We start from the raw sequence: 20,934 nt of genomic DNA on the forward strand, positions 1-20,934 counted from the left end.
TTCATGGAAGACAGAAGTGTGCCCCGGCCATTTAGACAATCCCTGCTCGAGGACAATAGGCAGGACTCCCAGAGAACGCATCTCTGGCAGGAATTCAGTGGGTTTCTCCCCCTCCCCTTTGCATGACAAGACTTTCTTCAGAGACCCGGATGAATGAAATAAACCGAAGCAGCAAGGCCTCCTGGGATAGAAATGCCAAGTTCCAGGCCCCAACATTCCTCCGGGTGAGGTCCTGGCAACCAGAGGCTGGGTGGAGCCATTGCTCACAGGCGGCCGCGCACCAAGCTGCAGGGCAGAGTCCCAGCCCCGCAAACAGATTCCTGTGAGTTACACTAAAATACATTCAAAGAACAACACATCATTACCTGGTGTGGGTTAGGAAATTTAGGATAAAATGTCCCAGAATTTGGCAGGCACGGGAAAGGTGAAATTAAATAGTTCCTTATTCCCACCTGGTTAATAAAGCAAACAGACACTAATAGATCTGAAGGACAAGAAAGATTCTTAGACAGCTGTGCAATACATTTTAGTGGGTAAAGACTTAGAGGTACTCAGGTGATGGAAACTGCTATTGTCCTAGAGCCTCAATCTTAGGTCTGGTTATCAAAAAGAGTGTTATAAATTTGGGGGTCCATGTTTAACTTCAAAAGTCGAAAACTCACACCATCCCCAGTACTTGGGATCCCCCAGCACTGGAGGAAAGTTTAAGAGTTTCAAATTTGAATCTCTTTTAAAATTCTACAATCAATAAATTAATTTCATTGCTAGCACTGAGTCTCCACCTACTGGTCACAGAGGAAAGTACATGTATTTTTATATAAAATTCACTCGGTCACACCACAGTGCAACCAGAACAGTGCCAGCACTGGCTGGCACTGGGGAAGAGATGTTACCAGCCAGGACAGATGCAATGGAGTATTCATAAACACCAAACACTGTAGTTCATAAACAGAAAAAAAGCCCTAATGTCTTTTCATGACCACGAGGGATTTACCAAAGGATATCATTACAGATACGGGCTAACAGCCAGTGTCCATACTTTACAGATTGCCCATGACTTAACTGCATTTCACGCCTGAACTGGCCAACCCAGGATCAAGAGCATGGTGAAAGCACTAGAATAGCCGTCGGCAGCTTTAATGGGGAAAAACGACTGATCTTCACCTTTGTTTTTACCACTTTAAAAATGACATTAACATCAACATCCCCTATTTCCAGAAGTAACAAGAATCCTACCATAACTATGGTGATAGTCTACTGGTTTGAAGACAAAAGCAGTAAGATCCTCCTGAACTGACTTATTTCTCACTGCTTCTTCTGACGCCTGCCTGGCATAACACTGCCGTTAGTCCCAGTAACGAGACAGTCAGGACACAGAGAACTGGTAAAACTCAACTTTATTACGATTCAAACACAGGAGATACTTCCACGCATGTTAAACACATATGGAATTGAACAGCTCAACCAAGATGCCCTGCTGGGCAGTTGCAGCAATGCCCTGCTAGGCTCGAGGTCTGCTACACGCAGGATACCTTACTCCATATGCTAAGGCCTGTGGGTCCCATACCCTAGATATTTTACTTCTCCTCAAGTTCTTCCCTTGAAATTAGGATGAACTGTCCTGAAGGAAATATCACAGCTGGATGTATAACCCTAAAAACATCCAGAAACCAAGACTGACTGTTTTCTTATGACCTAGGAAACCTTCAAATCCTCCAGAGCTCTTAGAAGAAGTAATTCTGAGTATTCTGGAATCATAGGCAGAGCTGTTCCCCTTACCCTGCCAGGTGTGTATAAAGGACATAGTCATTTGGGACAAATTCTGGAGTGATGGGAGTATGAAACACACCTGTTTGTATACAACACAATTCATCCCAGAGGAAAACCACAAAGCAACATTACTGTGCAGGAAAAACAAGTTCAGGAAGTAGGGAGATAAAACTCGCAAAACAGAATTGCTGAAGGACTTGGAAACGGCTTCAGAGAAAAATGTAAGGTTTGGAGAGCACAGGTCTTTATTTTTCTCCATGCATGAAGCAGAGCACAATATCACTCTTTTAGCTAGAACAATAATAATTTTTAAAACCTGTCTTTTATATAAATATTTAAACGGGTAATAGGCATATTGAACTTGAATAAAAATTACCCATTGGGAAAGTCTGAGGTACTCCCTCAGCCGCCATGTTTCTTAAACTGGGGTACACATGATCAACATGGCCCATCTTCCTTCAGTAACAGCTTTATTCAAAGGTTTAGAGGATATATATATATACATCTTGAAACAAAGATGGGCCAGTAGATTTAGATTACTAATAGCTCTATTATAGAATGGAGCACAGAAGACTCCAAGGAGTTAACTTTACTGAGCAGCTTCCAGGATTAACCATGCCTCTCAATGGTAAGCATTCTTTTTACTTAGGGTTACTGATGGAAAAGTGTGAGACAGCAAGGCTTAGACTCCAGCACTAGCCCAGCACCGACAAGTGTTAACTAAGGAGTCACTGGGTTACAGCTGTGATGCACTTTGTGAGGAAGTTGGTCATCTACACCCAACACTGTTGACACACAAAATCTGGCTGCCCTGGGATTATAGGATTGGCTTTTCTGCAACTGTCCTTGGGTAACAGGAGAAAGGCTGGTGAATTCTGCAGTGTAAAGTGAGTAAACCATTTTGGGTTAGGGAAAGGGGCATTTCAGGCAGCCTCTGCCAGGAAGAGGGCAGATCCCCTTCTCACAGAAGATGACAGACCAAGTGCTAAAGGCAAACAATAGTTAGTACCTGAAAACTGGTCAGATATCATCATAGTCTTCAAGGGAAAATCTAAAGCTACTGGGGTTTCCCATGTCATTAGTGGACTCAAATTTAGGAAGCTTCCAGTTCACTTCTAGAAGTACTGATGACTTTATATAAATATATCAAAGTAGAGGGATCAGAAACCAACTCCACTCTTCCTTCCAACCCTCCTCCTTCATGTGGGGCTTGACTGCTCTTTCTGCCCCTTTCACTTGAGCCTGTGTCCTCATACTTCTTCGGTACTGTTTCCTTTCTTCTCCCTAACAGAGCAGATTCATTACTAACTGGCCTTTCTGTGGCTAGCATTCATTTCCTTCTAAGCTTTCTTTCCTTCATTCTAATCTTTCTACCTGAAAAAACAAAAAGAAGTCAGTCACTGGCTTTAGATCATTAAAGCCAAGCAAGTAACAAATCCTACTCTTTTTCTATGGTAACCATGTTTAAAATAGTTAGATATGGCATCAAGTGTCTCTACCCTCCGTCACACATCTCTTCTTGCAGAACTGAATTGGCACCGATTGTGTTTCAGTTCTGTCCAGTTCTCCCTGGCGACCCTTCTCTCCCTTGATTAGCTCCATGGCACTGAAGGCTAAGGAAAAAAGGGAGTGGGTGGGTCCAGAAGGGGATACTGACCTAGGAGACAGGCTGATATTTTTTACTTTTAGACAAGTAAGAAATGAAAAAGCGTTCAGGACTGTTCTTTTTGCAAAACTCTCCCTTCAGGTTCGAACTTGGAACTTTCCAGCTTTGGTCATGTATTTTATGCCCTTAAAGGGTTTGTACTTTTCTCCGTACATATCCAGACGATTCACCTTGAGTCCTAGAAGGAAGATAGGCAATTATTCAAAAAGGAGCACGTAGCATGTCTGTTTAAATTCATTGTAATGGGGCGCCTGGGAGGCTCAGTTGTTAAGTGTCTGCCTTCCTGGGATTAGGCTCCCTGCTCAGCGGGAAGCCTGCTTCTCCCTCTCCCTCTCCCACTCCCCCTTGCTTGTGTTCCCTCTCTCACTGTCTCTCTCTCTCTGTCAAATAAATAAAATCTTAAAAATAAAACTCATTTTAATTCAGAGGAATCAGTGCAATAGAGATAGTTCTAACAATGAACCAGAAAAATAATAATAATTGCCCCTTATTTATTTCATTTTCTGAAGCTCACAGATTGTTCACTCTTGGTTCAAACACGGATAATAAAAACTTCTCCAACAAAAAGGTATCCTATTTGGAAGACCTGTTTGTAAAGTGGCAAGGGCAGAAAGTTAAATGCAGACTGAAATGAGGATAGGATAAAATAAGACCCTTCTATATTTTTCTCAAGTTACTGGATGGAATACATTAATTAATAATAATAAAATTCATGTATAATGAAATAAAATACAACTTAATTAATGAATGAGTGCTTCCTAGTGTTCTCACTGTACAGTATAAAAGCAAAGTACCTTCAATACTGCACAGGGCTTTAAAGTTTGTTAAGTGTTTTAAGATGAAAGAGTTTATAATTGAAGTGAATGCTATCCACTTAAATTAGACAAATTCTGTTGGTAAAGAAAAACTTTATATAAAGCTGAAGTCATCTCCTATCTGCCTTACACACTTATTCTAAGGCAAATAATAGCATAGATGGAAAGTGCCTGGCACATAGGAAATGTCCGGTAGGCAGTAACTATCATCATCACCAGTTTGAGACAGGTGCCGATCTCAGTGGGCTGATGTGGGTTCCACATGGTAATAAAAGCAAATGTGAAAGTCCTTCTGAATCTGGGGGAAAGGAGCGGAAATTGTTCTTCTCGGTTACCAGCTGAGAGTGCAGAAGCCTCCCATCCTGCAAACCTTGGGAGCCCCACACTGACAAGGCCAGGATGACTCAACTCCTGCTCGTCAACACTCCATCTACCCACACTGCTTCCTTCTCCACTGTGTCTTATACACTGACAGTCAGATCACTTCAGCCAGCTTCAAAGTAAGGATGATGAACTTTCCCCAGAAATGCTAAAGAAGATTTTACTCAAGATTACCTGCCAGGAAATGAAAACAAACTCCATAAATAGGGATCCAGCAGAAGGCTTTCTGAGATATGTGGACACAGGTCTGGAGGTGTCTCTGGAGAGAGCCACTTCTGTTCTCATGAAGCAACATTAAGCTGTGAGTCACTCACCAGAAATGGCCAGCTGCTGGATCTTAAATTGCAGGTTAATTGTGGGGTTCTCATCCGGTTTGGAAGCTCCAGCCTGAAGACTCATGGTCCCCTTCAAACTTGGTAGCTTTTGGGGATTTATTTTTCCTACATCCCATGACAGCATCTTCAAAGAAAAAGAAAGAACTTACAGTGGAACTCTTCATTTGAGGTGGTTGAGCTCTAACCTCAGGGCATCTGTTCAGTGTTACAAGCTGCCTCTAAAGTGGTTTTCAATAGAGAAAACTATTTGTTGCCACAAATTATCTCAAGGAGAAAAAGGATGTCCCCTTGATTATGCTTCCCTTTCAACAAGGTATAACGTCTAGGCGGAGGGCTCCTGCAAAAATATTTCCATCTAGTATCAGCAATTCAAAACCTCTTGCTTATTCTCCTCCTACCTTGGTAACTGGGTCAAAGGTATGTGTCCCCTGAGATGGAGCGAGGCTCATATTCAGGACCCCTTTGGGCATCTGGCTGGTGACCATCACTCCCTCTATGGTCTTCCCCATAGTCTGCTTTGGTCCCACTGTTATTTCGAAGCGTCCAAGTGAACTACTGTCCCGGAAACTGATGCTATGTTTGACATATACTGGAATTGCCACAAGACTGGAAAAGAGACAACCCATTTCGTTACTCTACTTGGAAAAATGGCGACATTTTCTTCTTCTATACTAAGCATCCCCCAGCCCCCCATTGACAACTTTTCCTTCCTTACCTAATTCTTTACTCATTAAAAAAAAAAAAGTTCAGAAAAAAACCCAGTAATCTTTAATTTTTTTTCTTTTTGTAAAGCTAAGGTGCTAATAAGTGAACCAACTCTTCTAATGATTGAATAATATTAACAAAAACCAAAGAGTATACTAAGTCTACTATGAGAAAGGCATTAGAGATAAAAATTAGGAGTCACCATATCTCTGTGTTTTACTTTATGACATATGACCAATAATTATTTGTATTTGAGAGAGCACTATTCATACCTCATGGACCTTTTATAGTATCTTCAGAGTGCTTTTACCAGACTTCCTCTGATCCTCACAAAAATCTTATGAGGTATGTATGGTAGGTTGTCATGATAGGACAGAATAGGAAATAGAGAAATCACAGAGTAATACCAAAGCAGTAATAGTCCTTAATAGCTATTAAACACTCCTGTATGCCAGCACTATGCTAAATGTTTTATCTCCATTATCTTGTTTAATCCTCCCAGTAAGTATGAACTAGGTACTCTTCCTGTCCTGATTTTATACAGAAATGATACTGTCCTTGTACTTCACTAAAATTAAGTTAACTTGCCCCAGATCAACTGCAGATGGGGTTTAAATGTAGGCAGTCTGAGCCCAGAGCCTTTGCTCTCAAGCATGTACATTTTTTTCCTAAATTATTTATTTCAAATTCCAAATTGGTGGCTCTGAGGTGTCATGGCTCCCTTCAGTCTGTATACCTTCTACTACACGCCTTCTACTAAGGGCTTCTAAAGTCCTTTGACAAGATATTAAAGAGAATGTTCAAGACCAAAAATGACTGCCTTTGGTGGTTTTTCATAGCCTTTTGGGTCAGGGGACTGAACACAGGTGTACTCAGATTCCAATTTGAGAGAAACGGTCGTCCTGTTTAGACATATAACCACCACAAAAACAGCAACAGAAAACCTAATGAGCACGGACTTTGTATAAAGCACTATTTAGAGACTGTTTTATTTAATCTTCAAACAAGGTCCATTTTTTGTTTTCCACTTACAGATAAGAAAACAGACACAGAAAGGTTAAACAACTCACCTGAGGTTACCCAATTAGTAAGAACAGAAACTGGAATTTGAACCCAGGTAACTCTAGAGCCTGAGTCCTTAATCACTACAGGTACTGTTTCCACATATACACTTATACACAGATTCTATTCGTAATAATAAGGGCTGCTTACTTCTGTGCACTGACATGGTAAGAGAGCAGGCGGAAGTTTCCATCAGGAGGGATGAAGGAGAGGATACGCTCAGATTCCCAGCGCTTGAAACGAACACAAGGATGGAAGCTGACATCATCCAGCAACCTGGGATTCTGTAGTCACCGGTCAAGGAAAAGCAAGAAGTAGGAATTAAATACCCATACTTCTTTTGGGAAAGTTATTCAGAGGCTGTCTTTATTTAAATGCACATGTGTGCGTGCACATACAAACACACACACATGCACACAAATTCTGTATCTACTTAAAGAAAATTCAAGCCTGATATAAGCTTTGTGGCTGTGCTTAATTATTTTTTCTTTTTTTCTTAAGGCTCTGTGCCCAGTGTGGAGTCCAAAGCGGGGCTTAAACTCAACGACCCTGAGATCAAGACTTCAGCTGAGATCGAGAGCTGGCTGCTTAACTGACTAAACCAACCAGGCACCCCATCCTTAAGTATTTCTTTTTCTTTTTTTTTTTAAATATTGTATTTATTTATTTGACAGAGAGAGACACGCTGAGAGAGGGAACGCAAGCAGGGAGAGTGGAGAAGGGAGAAGCGGGCTTCCCACAGAGCGGGAAGCCTGATGTGGAACTTGATCCCAGGACCCCGGATCATGACCTAAGCTGAAGGCAGACGCTCAACGACTGAGCCCCCCAGACGCCCCATAAGTATTTCTAACTGTTCCATTCCATTCTCACCACTGTCTTTCCAGAAGCAGTTAATTTGTCATCTCGAGATCTGAACCTATGGTTTAAGATTTTACCATGAAGGAAAGTGTAAGGTCTGGCATTCCAGTCAGCTTGACACAGGCATCAATGACCCCCTGGATCTCAGCAGTGATAGTGGAACCTGAGATAGGAACAAGACAAAAAGACCGTAAGAGGTTATTTAACGTTTCTCTGTCTTTCACAACCAACTTATTTCCTCCCTACTACCTTCTTTGACGTTCTCTCTTCCTCCCCAACTTTTGTCTTCTCCCTTCCTTCTTTCCTTCTATCCAATTCATCTACCAAATGCACTGGTCCATCCTTCTAAATATTTATCAACTGCATATCAAGTATGAGACACTTTGATGAAGCAAGGGGGATAAAAGATTAATGAGACCTTTATTAGCTTGAAGAAGTCTTCCATCCAGTGCAAGAATCAAACAGGATATCATTGTAACCAACAGTTCAGAAAACTTCACGGCAGAAACTGCTCTCCCTACTGTGTCATCGATCAAATGGATACTTTGAGTCTTTATCCTACAGGTGCTCTCTGTAGCATGTCATTGTTGACATCTCATTCTCCCTTTGTAAAATCCTCCTTTCTCCTAACCTCTCCTAGTTTTCTGCTTTTCTAGCTCCTGTTCCTCAGCGCTTTCTGCAAGTTTCCCCTCTTTGTACAGCTTTGAAATGCCCATGTTTTTCCACAACTCTGGACTCCTCTTTTCTTTCACTCAACATGGTTTCCTTGAGCTTCTCCCACAGGTTGTATTTTTACTGGGCTGACTGTTTTTGTTGTGCAGAAACTTTTTAGTTTGATGCATCCTAATTGTCTATTTCTGCTTTTGGTGTCATATTCAAAAAAGCCACTGCCCAGACCAGTGTCAAGAAGCTCTTCCCCTATGTCTTCTTCTAGTAGTTTTATGATTTCACATTTTACATTTAAGGCTTTAATCCATTTTGAGTTTTGTTTTTTGTATTTTTTTGATGTGAGATAAAGGTCCAATTTTATTCTTCCACATGTGGATATTCCACTTTCCCAGTATCATTTAATGAAGAGACTATCCTTTCCCCATGATGTAATCTCAGTTCTCCTGTCAAAGATCAGTTAACTGTAAATGTGTGGTTTTATTTCTGAACTCTCTATTGTATTTCATTGACCTATGTATCTTTTTTTCTTTTTTTTTTATTAAAGATTTTATTTATTTGACAGAGAGAGATCATAAGTAGGCAGAGAGGCAGGCAGAGAGAGGGGACAAAGCAGGCTCCCTGCGGAACAGAGAGCCCGATGCCGGGCTCGATCCCAGGACGCTGGGATCATGACCTTAGCCGAAGGCAGAGGCTTTAACCCACTGAGCCACCCAGGCGCCCCTACGTACCTGTTTTTATGCCAGTATAATAGTTTTGATTATTGTAGCTCTGTGATATATTTTGATCTCAGGAAGTATGAAATCTCCAGCTTTGTTGTTCTTGCTCAAGATTGCTTTGGCTAGGGCACCTGGGTGGCTCAGTGGGTTGGGCCTCTGCCTTTGGCTCAGGTCGTGATCTCGGGGTCCTGGAATCCAGTCCCGTGTTAGGCTCTCTGCTCGGTGGGGAGCCTGCTTCCCCCACCCCTCTGCCTGCCTCTTTGCCCACTTGTGATCTCTGTCAGGTAAATATATAAAATCTTTAAAAAAAAAAAAAAAAAAGATTGCTTTGGCTATTTGGGGTCTTTTGTGGTTCTATATAAATTTCAGAATTATTTTTTCTATTTCTAGAAAGAATGCCATTGGGATTTTGATGGGGATTACACTAAATTTATAGATTGTTTTGGATAATATTAACTTTAAAAAAATTTTTTTAAACGTTTATTTTTGTTTAAAAGGGAGGAAGGGGGAGGGGCACAGGGAGAAAGAGAGAATCTTAATTTTAAAAGATTTATTTGAGAGAGAGTGAGCACAAGTGGGGGGTAGAGGCAGAAGGAGAGGGAGAAGCAGACTCCATGCCAAGCAGGGAGTCCGCCGTGGGGCTCAATCCCAGGACCCCGCGATTATAACCTGAGCTGAAGGCAGACGCTTAACCGACTGAACCATCCAGGCACCCTTGAACATTTTAGTAATATTAATTCTTCCACTCCATTAACATATTTATTTTCATTTACTTCCATTTATTTGTGTCTTCTTTAATTTCCTTCACCGATGTTTTATAATTTTCTGAGTATGAGTTTGGTTAAGTTTATTCCTGTTTTATTCTTTTTGGTACTATTGTAAATGGGACTGTTTTCTTCATTTTCTTTTAGCATAGTTCACTGTTTATATTTAGAAATGCTACTGTTCTTTATGTTGATTGTGCACCTTGTGACTTTACAGTATTTATTAGTTCTAACAGTTTTTTGTTGAGTCTCTGTGGGTTCCCATATATATGATCATGTCATCTGCATCATAATATTTAAGTCTATTCCCAGTACCTAGCACAGTGCCTGACACAAAGCAGGCACTAAATTAAAATGAGTGATCTTGAATGAGGGATAATTCTGATACTAGCAAGCGTTATATGAAGGATACCCTTTCCACTCTCTAGTTCTGAAAAGAGATTAAAAACACCTACCTGATTTATCAATGATGGCATCAATCTCTTCGATCACGTCAAAATAGGCCTCATTGTTGGTGTACTTCACCCCAGTCCTTCGCCAGGGTACCACTGACAGCTGTCCAGTAGGAAGCTGATCACCCACATTGGTGCTTCCTAAGATAATGAATATGACTGTAATTTAATTCCAACTGGATAATTAGATGTAACTAATTATCTAATAATCATAGAACACTTTCCTAGAAGTTTCTATGCTCCCATTATTCATGCACTCAATTGGGAGAATTTTAAAAAAAAAAAAAAAAAAAAGTTAAGAGTTTTCTCAACTTCTATCTGGGTAACCTAGTCTATTCTAAAAACCTGTTATCATCTGGTCTGCTTCTTTGAACAGAATGAAGGTTAAAAGTTACCTGAGAAACAGATATCATATTTTGGTTTTAAAAGAAACATGAACTTGGTCTCTCAAATTTCACAATAGCTTGTAGCTTAAATAATGTACTGGTTTTCAGCAGGGATGGCGAGCTACATATTAATATAAAATTTTCATGGGTAAAAACAGTATTCTAGTTCAAGGTAGGTTTTTAAGCACATTTATGCTAGTTAAGAAAACATACACATTTTACTCCTACTAATACTGAATCTTAGGAAAAGAATACAAATTAGGTCTTTCCCTGTCTGTAAGAGTTGTAAATCAATCCTTGTTTCACCCCCAAAATGGATCAAAAATATTTTTTTAAACCAAAAGTTCTATGCTGAAATTCTGAAATATTATAACTAATTTAAAATCTATTTCCTTCTTTTGTAACCTGGATAGTTTCAATCTAAAGAAAGAAACATTAAACACACACACATATTCAGCACATTTGCAGAATAGTTCAGCTTTTCAAAAATGACTCCCAGGTACCTTTTTCCAGATTTAAGAGAGATACAGGAAAATGACTCTGTAGTATTCAAAAATGATTCAGGCACTAACAAAGAGTTTAAGAGTTCAATGAACCCAAAATATTGAAAAACCCAACAAATGTGTTTTCTTAAAAAGAGGCACCATATATTAAAACATGATATATCAATTTATAGTAATTAAAGCAGTATATAAGGCAGGAAGCCTTAAAAGCAAAGAATCCACAGTGCCTTAGTACAAGATAAAAATATTTTAAAACAGGGAAAAAGGTTAGGTTATTTAATAAATGGTGCTGGGAAAGCTGGTAGGCAATGTTGGGGAAATAAACATGGAGTCTTTCTTTACACTGCATACCAACATAATTTCTATATAGATTAAAGAATTATGTCCAAACATAAATCCATAAAAGAACTAGAAGAAAATACACTTTTTAAAAAAGGAGAACCTACCTTCTCTGAGCTTAAAAAAACATTCCCCTATGTTTTCTTCTAACAATTATAAGATTAGTATTTAATTCTTTGACCCTGCTGGAATTTATTTTGTGTACAGAATGGGTAGGGGTAGGGGAACTTCATTTTTTTCTATATCAAAGCTGACTGTCCTAATACAATATATTTACTGATTGGCCCTGGCCCACTGATTAATATATGACATCTATATATACCAAATTCCTACAAAAGCAAGGGTTTGTTTCTGAACTTTTTCTTCTTTTTAAAGATCTTATTTATTTTTTGACAGAGAGAGAGAGAAAGAAAGCACAGCAGAGGGAGAGGGAGAAGCAGACTCCTGGAGCTGAGCAGGGAGCCTAATGTGGGCTCAATTCCAGGACCCTGGAATCATGACCTAAGCCAAAGGCAGATGCTTAACCAACTGAGCCACCCAGGTACCCTGTTTCTGAACTTTCTACCTCATCCCAATCATCTATTTGTCTATTACTGGGCCAATACTATGTTTTTAAAATTACCAAAATTTTGTAATATATCTTGTACCCATCTGATTTTCTCTACTGCTCTTGATCTTTTTAAAAAATATTTATTTTGAGGGCACCTAGGTGGTTCAGTGGGGTCAGGCTCTCTGCTTGGCAGGGAGCCTGCTTCTCCTCCCACCCCCACCCCCCCAGCCTGCCCCTCTGCCTACTTGTGATCTTTCTGTCAAATAAATAAATCAAATATTTAAAAAAAAAATTATTTTCAGATCTCCTGGGTGGCTCAGTCGGTTAAGCATCTGTCTTTGGTTTGGGTCACGATCTCAGGGGCCTGGGAGCAAGCCCTATATCAGGCTTCCTGCTCAGTGGGGAGCCTGCTGCTCCCCTTGCTTGTGCTATCTGTCAAATGAATAAATAAAATCTTTTAAAAAAATGAAATAAAGATATTTATTTCATAATATTCATATTTATTTCATAGTATTTCATAGAATTTCATAATATTTCAAATAAATAAATAAATAAATTTATTTTTCAAAACTGTCTTGGATTTTATAGCTTATCTATGAGTTTTTGTCTCCTGTACCATATGAACTTAATATAGCTTGATACTTGACAAGGCAAATCTGTCCAGGCTTTGTAATTCTTTTTCAAACTATTTCCAGGTTTTCTTGCGTATTTATACTTCTAAAAATTATCTTTCGTTTGTCAAATGCCATGCAAGCCCTTGTTTATATATTAAGCAAGACTCAAAATATAAAAGCTGAACAAAGCAGAATGACTAGTTTGGCTAAGTCAGAATTAAATGTGGCTAAACAAACACACCATAAACAATGTTAAATGACAAGTGATAGACTGCGAAAAAATATCTACAAAAGAAAGGATCAAAAATACACAGAACTACAAACTACCATGTATATTTCCAAATTTTCTACATATATGATAGTTTAATGTCCTTAAATAAAAGGAATTCTTTTTCTTTCTTTTTTTTTTTTTTTTTAAAGTAGGCTCCACACCCAGCATGGAACCCAAATCAGGGTTGAACTCACAACCCTGAGATCAAGACCTAATCTGAGATCAAGAGTCAGATGCTTAATGAACTAGGCCACCCAGGTGCCCCGAAAGGAATTCTTTTAATTTAGTAGGAAAAAAGAACCACATTCCAACAACAAAAGAAAAATTGGGCAAAGGACACACAACTAGGTAATTCAGAATAGAACAGTCAATAAATACTCAAAGGGTTTTAACTTCCTTAGTAATAAAAAATGAGGGTGTACATAAGATATGACTAAACTGGGGCGCCTGGGTGGCTCAGTTAGTTAAGCATCTGCCTTTGGCTCAGGTCACGATCCCAGAATCCTGGAATCAAGCCCCACAACAGATTCCTACTCAGTGGGGAGCCTGCTTCTCCTTCTCCTGCTCCCCCTGCTTGTGTGCTCACTCTCTCTGTTAAATAAATAAATAAAATATATTTTAAAAAAACATATGACTAAAAAAAAAGATATGACTAAGCCAACTGCCAAAGTTTTGAAAAAATTAATAACAGTAGGGTTGTCTAGGATGCACAGAAACTGCTAATGAAAGCATGAATTTTCGGAGCAATTTGGCACAATGCATTAAAGTTCTTAAAATGTGAACAACCTTTGATCTAGTACCTCCATTGCTAGTACTGAAAACAAATAACCCTACATGTACACAAAGATTTAAGTATAAGAATGTTAATTCCTTGTTATTTAAAAGAACAAAAAATCAGAAACATCAAAAACATAGACTGAGTAAATACCTTAAGATCTATTCTATATAAAAGAAAATTACATATTTTTTAAGATTTTATTTATTTATTTGACAGAGAGAGATCACAAGTAGGCCAAGAGGCAGGCAGAGGGCGAGAGGGAAGCAGTCTCTGCGCTGAGCAAGGAGCCCAACGCGGAACTCGATCCCAGGACCCTGAGACCATGACCTGAGCCAAAGGCAGAGGTTTAACCCACTGAGCCACCCAGGCGCCCCTGAAAGAAAATTATAAAGTCACTAAAAATCATGTAGAATGTATCAAAATGGGATAATGTTCACAAAATATTGATATAAGTCATAAAAAATATACAAGAGTTGTTTTTAAAACATTCTATGCATCTATTCATTATTCATCTATCTAGAAAAGATAAAAAAATATGTCAAAACTGTGGCGGGATTAAGAGTTATTTCTGGAATGCGTGGGTGTCCCAGTCAGTTAAGCCTCTGCCTTTGGCTCAGGTCGTGATACCAGGTTCCTGGGACTGAGCCCCAACTACGGCTCCTTGCTCAGCGGGGAGCCTACTTCTCCCTCTGTCTGCTGCGCCCCCTGCTCATGCTCTCTTTCTGACAAATAAATAAATAAAATCTTTTAAAAAAAAGTTATTTTCAAGTTCTTTGTGCTTTCCTGTATCTCTGACATTTCTGTAATTAGAAAAAAAGCCTCTTTTTAAAGAGCACACTCTATTCTGTCACTGAAATCAGGGTACTTTTTACCTAACAAAGACATTATTTTACATCATAATCAGACTATAATGAGCAAAATTAAAGCATCTGGACATCTAAGAGCCCCAAAGACAAGCACTCAAAAACAGTGCACAACATTGGAGGGAGCCACACCCAGGAAGGCAGCTCTGTGGGTTTCCCCTTTCTCCATACCTGTTATTGTGTTGACGACCGTCCGAAGGATCGTGGGAGGCTTTATCAGCTCTTTGAGGATGTTTGACTCGGTGGCCAATGGAAACCCATTATCAAGCATCTCCTCTAGTACCTCATAAACCACAACCACATTATCTTTGATCACGGGCTCTGAACAGACTCCAAAATAATCCTGATGAAAAGATCATACATATATCAAATAAATCATTCAGAGACTGTGATAAGGAGAAAGAATCTTCCTAGAGAATAAGGATCTAGTACTATGTATATGTTTACACAGTGCTTCTGGCATATTCTACGTTAGGGGAATGAAGCATAACATATTTCTCTTAAGCAGCCCAATTTGGTAGAAAGAACACTGGACTGGCTTATAGTAGCAGTGTCATAACTAGCTTCTTTTAAAAATTAAGAGTAAGTCATTTAACCTTTTTGTAAGTTAGTTTCTTCAACTAGACAAAACATATAGAATACAAAACTGAATCTAGACTATCATACATGCTTAGGAAGAAGAATCTGAAAGAACTAGACAAAACAGTAATACTTGATATGACACAGATTGGACCCCAAAGTCTTTTTAACCCTTTCCATTGTGCTATTCCTTAACATTCATGCAGCAAATACAAACTGAGAGGGGAAATAAAATGAAATGAGGGAGATGAACTAGCACACTAGAAAATCTCTTTGAATCATCTCTACACTAAGATGCTAGGATTCTAAAAATGCTTTGTCCTTTTACTAACAAAGACTTCGATACTCAATGATCCAGGTTGTGGAAAAAACGCTGGATTCTAAATCAGAAGACCTGTGTGGTAACCTTATTGTCACTTACTAGAAAAGTTAAGCTAATTCGGGTCTTGATTTCTCTTAATAGTATAAATAGTATAATACCACTGGACGCACAGGGATGTTTTAAGAACTATGCATGATTGATTAGATGATAGTATTTGCGAAAGTGCTTTGTAAACTATAAAGTACTTTGAAAAATGTGATGCATGATGATAAAAAGAAAGAAATGCTTGTAGTCATTTGATATGCCCCTTCTAGCAACATCAGTCACATCTTTTCAGGACCTCTGAGATGGTCATATAACCTTCCTTGAATTCATCCACTGAATGGAAATTCACCCTTTTGAAAAAGCCCACTCTATTCATGGAAAGCTCTGATTATTAGAAAGTTCTTTCTTTTGCTAAGCTGAAATGTGCTTCCTAGATCTGCCTTACAGAACAAATTTTCATAACAGCCCCACAGTCACTTGAAGACAGCTATAAACTTTCACTCCAATTTCTTTTTTCTCCCAGCCAGCCAGTTTGATCCTTCCACTATTCATGCTGTGATATGATTTCTAGATCATTCCACCACTTGCCATTTCTTTGAATATGCTCTAGTTTTCCAATATGGTCCTAAAATCATGACATCCATAACGGAACGGACTACAGATGTGATCTAATTTACATCAGATAACAGCAAATATCAGAGACATTCCAATATTCAAGAACACTTAAGAGTCAGGAATGTGTTTCTAAGACAAGATTTCTTCTTTAAAAACGAGAATTTAAGAGGATGGGGGAAGTAACACATTCCCTTCCCAAGAGTGCTTTCCTTTTGAAAAATAAATAAAACACCTCACGAGGTTTTATAAATCAGACATAATTGAACTGAGTCATTGGAAAGAAGACCTGTAAGTATGACAAACTGCTATAGCAACAGTGTTTGCAATTCTACAGTTGGAACTCTTCCAACATATTCTAGTACTAAAAAAAAGTAATGCAGCCAGAGAGAAAAGACATTAAAATCAGGAGATGTCCACTTACTTTTAACAAATCTCTCAAAAATGACAAGCTATGAAGTTCCAGACTTCCAAACTAGTGACTTTACAGTTATCCCCAATTCCTCTGTGGTTTCCACTAGATTAAGCAACTTTTCTCATTTCCTGTCTCATAATAAATTACCTAATATTGCTATGGCGGTATGAAGCAAATGCTGGGTTTCACCAATGGGACTATTCATCTCAGAATGGGGTAAAGTATCATATGTGGAAATCATAATAAGCCCCAAGGAGAGTAGTTTATAAGGTCATAATACTGGGTTCTTCTACTTCTAGTTCCTCTACATATTGGGATTTATAATTCTCAAGTTTTTACTGTGGGAAGGAACTAGTATGCCACATGAGAACTAGAAACCCAGAATCGGGCTACCACCAGGTATTGGTGGGAAAAAAAATTATGAAATGTATTTTAACTTTCTTGGGACGAAAGCTGTTCTAGACATGTGATACAGATATGACTGCAAATGAAAGGGCTCTTTGACTTGTTTTTTAATTTCATCATCATATCAGAGTCATCATTCTCTTCTTCTTCTCTAATTCCACAATTTCTGCGTTCATATGATCAATTCCAGACTTCACATGACACAGAAGTTCAACCAAGGAGCCCTTGCTTCTCACATATTGTCTGAGTTATGCAAATAACTGTAACAGAATTTGAACAATTATTTTAGGGGGAAGGATCCCACTGTTTGCATTCACAGTCTGGGCAGCCTAAAATCCTGTGCTGTAAATGGTGCTGACATCCTGGTATAATTCACTTATACTTCCCCTACACCCTGCTCCCCCAAGATCTTCAAATCTATTCCTGAAAGAAAAACAAAGCGAAAACACTGTCTCGTAAAATATCACTTAAATTCTTAAAGGAACAGAAGATTTTCTGATCTTTATTTTCAATGAGAGTACTTTCTTATACAACAGGTTCAAAAGTATTCAATTTGTCATTTCAGATGCAGCCAATTCAATAAACAGAAACAAGAATCTTACCAGATGGGAGAGGAAGTGAGCAATGCCAGTTTTGATTTTTTTAAGAAGTTCCTTAATTGAAGCTGAATACAATGGAAAAAGAACCATAAAGACACTTTATAATTTACATGTACGAGCCTCCTCACATTCACGCACCTGAAATGTGTCCACTACTCGGTGAAGGAACTCAATAACAAATAGAGGTGGAACCTCTGTCTGGATCACAGCCACAAAAAAGATCTTGTGACGGTAAACACTTAAGAGATAGTGGTGAGGGGTAGGGATAACTGGAGGTACATTTTCTGCCTCAGTCGCTCTCTCTTGAGCCTCAAAAAAGTAATCACAAACAGAACGGCTGACCACACTTTTCCAGTGTTTTTCCAGGAAAATATCTCCAGAGGAGTTGATCAAGAAGAGGCTATGAATCATGGTGGAGATTGTCAGTGAGACAGAAAAGTCTTCTTCAGTCTGCAAGTCTCAGAACTGCCAATTTTCAACCCTAAAAATAAAAGAAGGTATGGTCAATTCCACTCAATCAAAACACTGTATGGGGCGCCTGGGTGACTCAGTGGGTTAAGCCTCTGCCTGCGGCTCAGATCATGATCTCAGGGTCCTGGGATGGAGCTCTGAATCGGGTTCTCTGCTCAGCGGGAAGTCTGCTTCCCCCTCTCCCTCTGCCTGTCTCTCTGCCTACTTGTGATCTCGCGCTCTCTCTCTCTGTCAAATAAATAAATAATCTTAAAAAACAAAACAAAACAAAACAAAACACTGTGCCAACTTTCAAGAGCAGACTCCAGTCTTCTACTGTAAGAGCCTGAAGTATCCCTCCCTAAAATTCTTTTTTTTTTTGGTAAGATTTTATTTATTTGATATAGAGAGAGAGACAGCAAGAGAGGGCATACAAGCAGGGGGAGAAAGAGAGGGAGAAACAGGCTTCTTGCTGAGCAGAGACCCAAAGTGCGGCTCGATCCCAGGACCCTGGGATCATGACCTGAGGAAGGCAGATGCTTAACCAACTGAGCCACCCAGGTGCCCCTCTCCCTAGAATTTCTAAGGATAATTATCAGCCATCCTGTTTGCCAATCATCTACTGCCTCGTTATCTTTAAAACTGCCTTAATTATAACCAACTAAAATTCAACTTAATTTTTGGATGTTTGTTTTCTCAACTAGACTGTAAGCTCCTTGAAAGACCAGGCCTTAACGTTTTTTTGTTGCCTCATTGCAGTGCTCCCAACACAGAAGAAAAGTTTCAAAGAATACTGGTAAGTTTCATATCTTTAGCCACAACTCACACATACTTAAGAAATGCTTATAGCTGTCCAGTCTCATATGGTAGCCATTTAGCTAAATGCTGCCACTGAGCACTTGAATTATGTCTGGTCTGAACTAAGATATGCTATAAGTACACACCAGACTTTTTGAAGGTCTTGTATGAAAAATGGAATTTTAGATACCAATAATTTAATATTAACTATTAATATTGATTAAATATTGATTAGTATTGGTTAAATAAATATTAATATTGATATTTTGATATATCAGGTTAAATAAAATAAAAATAAAATTAATTTAACTTTTTTGGGGGGTCTTTTTGTATTTTTAAAGATTTTATTTATTTATTTGACAGAGAGAGAGAGATCACAAGCAGGCAGAGAGAGAAGGGGAAGCAGGCTCCCTGCTGACCAGAGAGCCGGTTGCCTTACTGGATCCCAGGACCCTTAGATCATGACCTGAGCCCAAGGCAGAGGCTTTAACCCACTGAGCCACCCAGGTGCCCCATAACCTTTTTTGTTTTTGTTTAAAGATTTTATTTATTTGACAGAGAGCGAGCGAGTGAACACAAGCCGGGGAACCGCAGGCAGAGGAAGAAGCAGGCTCTCTGCTGAGCAAGGAGCCCTATGTGGGACTCAATCCCAGGACCCTGGGATCATGACCTGAACTGAAGGCAGAGGCTTAACTCACTGAGCCACCCAGATGCCCCTAATTTAACCTTTTTTTAATAAAGTGTGGTTACTAGAAAAATGTCAAATTACATAGCTGGTTTGCTTTTCATGTCTATTGGACAGCGCTGGCCCAGGGACGGAAAACCATCACTACGGTCTTCATTCAGTCAGTCAGACCCCGTTCTCGAGTACTTGCTATGAACAAGGTTCTGCACTGAATGCCCTAAAAAAATCCACCTGGGGGTACCCAAGGTCTCTCAGGCGGCAGCATATCTCCGGCGCCCGTCCCCAGTATGTGGCGGCCGCGCCGGACCGCAGCTGTGGCCATTCCACCAGCTGGCTGCGGACTGGCCCAGGTGGTCAAACGGCAAAGGCCTGCTGTACCCAGTGCCCCAGGGCAAGCTTAATCCTCTGCCCGCCGATGAGGCAGCAGGAGGGAGGGGAGAGAGGAGTAACTAGGCCGGGAAGGAGGAGAGGCGGCTGCTAAAGTGGGTTATTTTTGCGCTGGCCTCAGCCCAGCTGCCTTCGAGCAAAAGATGATGGAGACCGTTTAGGGCGGGGGTAGCCAGGGGGGCGGATTTAAGGTGTGCACACCTTCAAGCGAGGAGAGGGGTCGCCGGACTGCACAAGTGCGTTGCCATGGCAACAGTGTCCCCTACTCCCCCAGCCACCGGGACGGAGCGGGTCCCCTCCCCAGGCCGGTACTCGGTCCCTCAGCTCGCCGCATCCCGTATCTCGGAGGGTCAATCCCACAGCAACCCCTAACTCCGAGCCTGCCCCGCGCGCCCCGCCCGAACCCTCGCGAGTCCCCGTCCCCGTCCCCAGCCCCCAGACCCCAGCCGGGTACGTGCACGCGCTGCCCCCAATCCCAAGCCGGGTCGCCAGCTCTCCTCACCAAGCCTCATTCTTCGCAGCGCCCACCGTTTCGACGCGCAGACAGGCCCCGCCCCTCGGCCGCCTCCCGCACGCGCGCCGGAGGCCGCTCACCTGCTGATTGGCTGGCCCGTGGGCCTCACGCCAGCACCACCCACGACCGAGATCTTAAAGCCTCTGATTGGAGTTCGGTGATCTGCTCCTCCCTTCTGATTGATTGCTGTCCGCCAGTCACATTCTTCTCGACTTTGAGCCACCAATTGGCTCTTGTTGAGGCTTCGATAATCTCCAATTGGTGCAGCTCTGTGGCTCCGAGCCCTGATTGGCTGCGTGAACAGTCTGAGGGCCCTTCGTCACCCAGTCACAAAGGGGGGGCTGCTGCTGCCACCTGCGTAACCCTGGAATGCACCTGGAGGGGGATGCTAAAAAGTGTGATTTCCAGGACGCAATTTGTCAAATAGCGTATCATGGATACTAAATCATGAGCAGTGGGGCGCCTGGGTGGCTCAGTCGTTAAACATCTGCCTTCGGCTCCCGTCATAATCCCAGGATCCTGGGATGGAGCCCTGCATGGGGCTCCCTGTTAGGGGGTGGGGGGGGCGGAGTCTGCTTCTCCCTCTCCCACTCCCTCTGCTTGTGTTCCCCTCTCTTGCTGTGTTT

The 20,934-nt window shown here is 40.6% G+C and overlaps 1 protein-coding gene across 3 annotated transcripts; it reads right to left on the minus strand.

Annotated features, from left to right (window-relative positions):
• Positions 1-1,382: 1,382 nt before the first annotated feature.
• On the minus strand, positions 1,383-20,546 carry AP3M2 (adaptor related protein complex 3 subunit mu 2). Of its 3 annotated transcripts, none has more exons than XM_032329151.1 (9): positions 20,389-20,546; positions 17,613-17,955; positions 14,669-14,840; positions 10,197-10,334; positions 7,670-7,755; positions 6,885-7,018; positions 5,366-5,573; positions 4,947-5,091; positions 1,383-3,614 (listed from the first exon to the last, which is right to left on the minus strand). In XM_032329151.1, exons 2-9 carry the CDS (start codon positions 17,883-17,885, stop codon positions 3,514-3,516), a joined length of 1,257 nt encoding a protein of 418 aa, XP_032185042.1. In that variant the 5' UTR covers positions 17,886-17,955; positions 20,389-20,546; the 3' UTR covers positions 1,383-3,513. The 3 variants fall into 3 exon arrangements, with proteins under 3 accessions (XP_032185042.1, XP_032185041.1, XP_032185043.1); XM_032329150.1 differs by lacking the exon at positions 20,389-20,546 and adding an exon at positions 20,297-20,384; XM_032329152.1 differs by lacking the exons at positions 17,613-17,955; positions 20,389-20,546 and adding an exon at positions 17,478-17,602.
• Positions 20,547-20,934: the final 388 nt, after the last annotated feature.

Source organism: Mustela erminea, chromosome 21 (genome assembly GCF_009829155.1).
Source record: "Mustela erminea isolate mMusErm1 chromosome 21, mMusErm1.Pri, whole genome shotgun sequence".
NCBI classification, from domain to species: Eukaryota; Metazoa; Chordata; class Mammalia; order Carnivora; family Mustelidae; genus Mustela; species Mustela erminea.

Excerpts from the sequence above, each read along its gene's own strand:
- AP3M2 (XM_032329151.1), bottom strand. The coding sequence starts at position 17,885 with ATGATTCATAGCCTCTTCTTGATCAACTCCTCTGGAGATATTTTCCTG. Across the intron at positions 10,335-14,668 it reads GGTCGTCAACACAATAACAG|GAAGCACCAATGTGGGTGAT; the intron begins GTATGGAGAAAG and ends TCATTATCTTAG. Across the intron at positions 7,756-10,196 it reads TGCCATCATTGATAAATCAG|GTTCCACTATCACTGCTGAG; the intron begins GTAGGTGTTTTT and ends TTCCTATCTCAG.